Source organism: Chaetodon trifascialis, chromosome 20 (genome assembly GCF_039877785.1).
Source record: "Chaetodon trifascialis isolate fChaTrf1 chromosome 20, fChaTrf1.hap1, whole genome shotgun sequence".
In the NCBI taxonomy this organism is placed as follows: Eukaryota; Metazoa; Chordata; class Actinopteri; order Chaetodontiformes; family Chaetodontidae; genus Chaetodon; species Chaetodon trifascialis.
The window spans coordinates 14,078,775-14,084,842 of NC_092075.1; the positions used below are offsets into that span (position 1 = coordinate 14,078,775).

Sequence of the window (6,068 nt, forward strand, 5' to 3'; positions counted from 1 at the left end):
CCCTCTTTGCGTCATGCCTTTATTCAGCGAGACACTTTCTGATTGGTGCCACACAAATGAAGTTTAGTTCTCTCGGGGATGCCAGAGCATCAAGTTCTGTGTCAGCATGAGTCAGTTAGTATCTGAAGCATAAAATGAGGTTCTCTCCTTATGAAATGTAAAGTTGCTACATCAGTGTCAGGGATATTTGGTGTGAGCAAGAGTGTGTGTATGACTCAGCCCATTTAAAGATAAGGCAGAGGGAGGAGGAGGTGATTTTGTATGTGTGTGTGTTTATGGGAAAAAAAACAGGCAGGTATTCACAGGTTTCGCCTTTCTTCCTCTTCCCTCCCTCCTATTGTTGCAGATTCCCTCACTGAAAGAGGAACTTCAAATTCTTTTTCAAAGGACCTTCACACACACGCAGACACAGACACCTGGACGACCTCACACCGCCTCTATTTGGAGACGCCAGGTCTCTTTACTTGAGTGAGTAGACATTTTTGATTTTTTTGTAATTTTGATGTGCTGATTTACTTCACTATATGCCATGAAGCCAGTGTTGAACGCAGTCTCTGTGTTAGTGGGAAACCTGAATGACGAGATGCTTGAGAAGTGAGATACCTTTTTACCTTCACCACTTATTTATCAGTTAACTTGCCACGCTGTATAACTCTGGGTTGTTATCCAGATTGTCAGCCTTGTCAGCTTAGTGTGTTGAGGCTCAGAATGGATTGACAATGTGCTCTTCATTCATGTGTTTTGGACTAAAGAAATAACGCTTTATGTCACAGTTACTGCAGGCTTATCCACAACATTTTATCCAGTGTGTTAGTGAATGTGTCCTGTACTGATACTGTGTTATTTAGTCAATATATGTCAGTCTCTTTGTGCCCAATGCTGTTGTTGATGAAAGGGGTGTGTAGGACAATGCATGATGTGTAATCCTTCAAATAGTTTCTCACACTCCTGTGTGCCTGCACCCAGACGATCATGTGCTTTTGCTCATTTGTATCTGATGATTTAAAAGTAAAATGTTTTGAGGGCTAGAGGCGACACAGCAAGCTGCTAACAGTTCCTTTATGTATGAGGGCTGTGAAAAGCTGGAAAAACCACAACATCTTGGTTCTTTTTTTTCCTTTTTTAAACATTTTTTTATGTATAATCATAGAAATGCATCAACAAAGCTTTGTGGTATTAATTTATATATTTTGGGGGATTGTTAAGAAGCATCATAAATGTCACATCCCGTCCCTGTCATATATTTTCTTTATGGCATCGTACAAAGCGTGCAATTCTAGCATTTGTGTCAGGCACCTGAAGGCAGCACAGTTTTAAAATGTAAGTCACGATGCCCAAAAAGGGTATGAAAGGTGGAATGTACCAAATTCTAAATGTCATGGGGAGAAAGATGGTTATGAATGTGAGGATCTTTTCAACTTTATTTTCATCACTGTCTTTCCCCACAGTGAGAAATGGTCCTTGACACCAGTTTCTATGAGCTCAGTCCAACCAGGCGAGGCCAAAACAACAGAAGTTCAGCCACAAACACAGAATGAGCACTCAAAATGTTAAGTTTGACAAGATGTGCCAAAGACAGCAGGCATCAGAGGCTTTTCATAGAATATCTGCAAGGCTTACTTTTCCATGTTGGACGCTGCGACAGTGTGTGCAAAGAAACGTGATCCACTGAATGTTGCCATGCAGGAATAATCAAACGAGTTACGACACATTCTGTTTTGATTAGTCAATGACAGAGCTTCAGTCAGTCACTGCTAAGGTGGAGCTAAAGGAGGTCAGCTAAAACAGACTTGCCGTCTGACTGAGTACCTCCATGTGAGGCTGTGCTGCAGAAACACCTCTGTGTTCCTCATTGTCACGTTTCTTCATTGTGTGTTTGGGTGTGGCTTCCTCCCATTCATCTCTCTCCTCTCCTGTTCTCCTTCCACCTACCATTCCCTCCCCCTATAGTCCACTCCTCCCTATACGATGTCCACCCCTGCCCCTCCTCTTCCTCAGGCAAGAGGCATCGACTACAGCCTGCCCACCTGTGGAGACCTTCAGTGCAATAGCCATGGTACCTGTGTGGTACCTCCTGGTGGCGGCGCCGGTTTTGTGTGTGACTGTGTGCTTGGCTACCAGGGAGAATCCTGCGAGGACACGGTCAACGGGGCGTTAAGTTTACCGCTGACCCTGAGCGTGCTGGCTGTCATCATTGGGCTGCTGATCTTGGCTTTCATCTTTGCTAAACTGAGGCAGAAGCAAAAGAAGAGGCAAAGGTACTGAAATAAGTGAGCGCTCAAAGCTTTTCCATTTTACACTTATTTGAGAAAAATGACGACTTCATCTGTGCTTTAAAAACAGAGCTGGAGACAGGACATGATTAGCCTAGCTTAGCATAATGACTGGAAACAGAGGGAAACCCTTAGCCTGGCTGTGAAGTAAAGAAATTCAAAACAATCTCTTAAACTTTCTAACTAACATGATGTAACCTGTTTGTTTAAAGCTGAACTGAAATGTTGCTAAGAAATAATTATATTCTTTGTATTAGTTTTGATTTATATGCTCATTTGGTCAAAACTGCAATTATGGACAAGAAGAAATTTCTGTTTCATTTATTTTTCTGTGATGACAGAGCCTCTCACATTAGTGTTCATCTAGGAGAGTGAATTTTTAGTTTCGACTGACAACTTTAGCACTGAGTAGATTAATTACCGAAATATCTGTGAGGACAGGCAGCAAAAATAGTTCAGAATATTATCATTTCAGATCCAGTGTCCACACAGGCAGATGGCAGTCTGTTCAATTCAAATAAATGTGCTCAATTATCCTCTTTTGATAAATGGGATAATGCACAATGGCTGCAGAATCCAAGGAGAATTTTAATTTCAGTTCCTCTCCACTCCAGGATGAATTATTAAAACTGGCCTTACAGGGGGAGACCAGTGCTGGATCATTTCTTAACAGCAGCTGGGTGAAGTGAATGTCTTCGCAGTGGGGCTGCCAGATTTCATACGATATCAACAAGAAATCTGCTCCTCTTTGCACATGCAGCAAGAGAGGGAGGAGAGCGGGATCATCAGCAGAGCGGTGATAGTCACCTTGGTCGAACAGATGAAGAAAAAAGGTCAACAGAAACTTCAGGCTCACAGAAACCAGCAGTTTGCATTAGTAAACGTGTCATCACCCTGGAATGATGCTTTCATCATGCCTCTGACAATGATGGACCAGTAACAAAAGCAGCAAGTGTTTAGAATGTTTATTGTAAAGTGCTGTATGTGAACAGCAGTCGTGTCGGCACAAAACTGATGACATCAATATAAGATTAATTGTGTGTTTTTGTCTGTTGTCAACAGGAAACTTCTGGCAGAGAGTCACGGCTACAATATCGCTGTGTAATGCGGATAAACATTATATCTGAGGTAGGCATTTGACTATTCAGCATATTCATTTCCAACATGCTTCCCGCTTTGGGTAAAACTGACTCCTGGAATCATCAAAAGTTTGCAAAATGATTTTTAAAACATTTTATTTCCTGCGTTGTTAACGTCCATGTTTGCTCGTCCCACTTTCAAAAACATTGCTCAACAGTGCTACTAGTGGTTGAAACGCCACATGGTACCATTGCTGACACTTCAAATCTGTTCATGTGGAGGCCAGATGCTTTTCTGCCACCATAACTGAGACATGAAAATAACTTCTCTCTCGTTCTCATCCAGGTCAACCATGACATGCCGTCCAGTAACATTATTGAGCTTCCATCAGCTTTCTTCTACAGCAAGCTTCCAGCACAGTTGTGTGAATTTTGCATAAAGGGAATCAGATCTATTGTTTTTGAGGTTTCAAGTCCGTTTTGACTGATCATCTCAGAAGCTCAAACTGATGAGCTGAGCTCTAACAGGCTTAACAGTGATGCAGTTTCTGCAGAAATTATGCTTTTCGTATATTGTGTGATGATGGAAAATATACAGCTTCGAAGAGCATCCCCAAACACCTGATCAGCTGAGGGCAAATGACATGCATGTATCACAGGCAGGTAATAGAGAACTTTTACCTGGAGAACACAACAGAGACTTTAATCTGATGTTTACATAATATATCTCTGGCATTTGCCAACTCTGAAACTGCATTTAAGGGGTTGAATAGTTTAAAAAAAATGCATAGAAAAATGATGTGTGAAAAGCATCAGTTTTGGAACATGGTTTTGTCACATCCATTATTTCCTTATTTGCACAGTAGCCGTTTTAGACTTCCTGTATAGTGCACTGTATCTATCACCAGCTACATGTTTTAAACTTCAATGCAATGCAGCTGCAATACACGGTTTGTTTGCTTTAATATTCATAGTCTTATTAATAGAATTGTGATGAGTTATTGTGGCTATCCAGTGCTAATGAACTACAATTAAACATAAGTTTAATTCTAACCATCAATCCCAACACTCGGTGCAATAATGTAGGTGTGGTGGGCATAATGTTTGACTGTCCACACACTGAGTTTCATGGACTAAATGATCCACTGAAGTGGATGTTGATCACAGTTTGAATTCACAGTGAGAAATGTCAGGATCTGTCTGCGCACTGTATTTCCTTCATGTATGCAAAAGCTTGTTTACATGGATAAGCTGATTGTGTCCTCTAACGCCGGCTACATTTAGCAAAATAATGCAAATGTTCGCCAGTCAGTTACTCTCCTCGTCGTGCAGCGGTTTGCTTTAAATACAGAGAAAGCAGAGGTGACTGCTACAGTGATAGATCACACAGGTATTGAAAACCAAAGGTGGAAGGACTTCAGGTGTTTCCATCGGGATCCATTTCAGACAGGGTAAGCCAGGAACTATTTAATATGTCATTATGTTTTGATGAAGGCTTCAGTCAGACAGGACGCACTTTAGCCAGCATGATGTGGTTTCATGAAGTTGAGAGATTGAAGCGTTTTTGCACTTTGTGTAATAACTGCTTTTTCATGCCATCTCTCTTACATTCAGCTGCTTTTAGCCTCTTGTGGTGTTTGTTTGTTCAGGAAGAATCTGGTCTGCTCCCAGTGAAAAATGCACCAATGTGTGTACTTCCATCCTAACAAAAACAAAAGTAATCTGCAAAAACTGGAACCGGCAGAAAAGATTAACAGCAAACACATTTTGAGAGTAGGCAAGGACAGAATCTTTACAGATGTTTGCAGATGCAGTTGTGTCTCTAGATTTCCTCTCTAACACATTGTGCACTTTGTTCCATGTCCACTGTGTCTGTGTGCTTTCAAAGTAGTGCGCTCTGAGTCTCAGCTCGCAGACTGTTTTCATAAATAAACCTCTGTATCTGTGCAGATGTGTCCAAATCAAAGCTAGACAGCAACCCTCCAACATGAACTGGTCCTAGCTGAGTAATCAAATTACTCTCAATTACCCTTTTTTGTGCTGTATTGTCTGTTTCTTTTGGAAATTATTGACTGACCTATGTTTTATTTTATGTTTGAAACTGTGATGATAACCACAGGCATTATCAAGATGCATAACTTTTTTTTATATAAACCTGCCTTCCCCTCTGTTTTTGTGTTGCTTGCATTACACAATAATTAATGTAGTCAGACATGTGTCTTATGTATAAACACTGAGTGTGTTGGACACATTGAGAATGTGCGTTTTTCTATATAAACAGATTCTACATGGCAGAACAGTTTGTCTTTCTTCTCTGTATGAAGTGATGGGATCAGGGTGACCAAACAACTAATAATATCTACCTCTGGTGAATTACGGAAATAAAGGGCTCGTTTTATTTGAGTCTTATCTGGCACCTACATAAAAATATACATGCCAACGAAATAGACCATAAGGATTGACGTCTTTGATGAATGTATGGGCATGGAAAGACAAATCAGTTCATCCCCGGACTTGTTCCGCATATTCAATGCTGGTTCCGTACAGAACTGACGTGAAACAGGATGTAAGAAATAAAAAAATGCTCATTATCATTACCTGCATCAAGTACAAGGCAATTATTGCTATTAATTTATTGTTATTATTAACAAAAGTAACTAAAAATAAACACTACAAGATATTTAAAAAGATTAATCAAGCCAAAAGACAATGACAA

At 40.5% G+C, this 6,068-nt stretch overlaps 1 protein-coding gene across 1 annotated transcript; it reads left to right on the top strand.

The window, feature by feature from the left end:
- Positions 1–1,927: 1,927 nt before the first annotated feature.
- Positions 1,928–5,644, top strand: LOC139348398 (fibropellin-1-like). The gene is made up of 3 exons (XM_070988473.1): positions 1,928–2,258; positions 3,336–3,401; positions 3,699–5,644. The coding sequence occupies exons 1-2, from the start codon at positions 1,969–1,971 to the stop codon at positions 3,376–3,378; spliced, it is 333 nt and encodes a 110-aa protein (XP_070844574.1). The 5' UTR covers positions 1,928–1,968; the 3' UTR covers positions 3,379–3,401; positions 3,699–5,644.
- The last annotated feature ends 424 nt before the right edge of the window (positions 5,645–6,068 follow it).

What these genes read in the sequence shown, in the direction of transcription:
- LOC139348398 (XM_070988473.1), top strand. Translation starts at nt 1,969, where the DNA reads ATGTCCACCCCTGCCCCTCCTCTTCCTCAGGCAAGAGGCATCGACTAC. An exon ending in AAGCAAAAGAAGAGGCAAAG is followed by an intron (nt 2,259 to 3,335) that starts GTACTGAAATAA and finishes TGTTGTCAACAG; the next exon opens with GAAACTTCTGGCAGAGAGTC.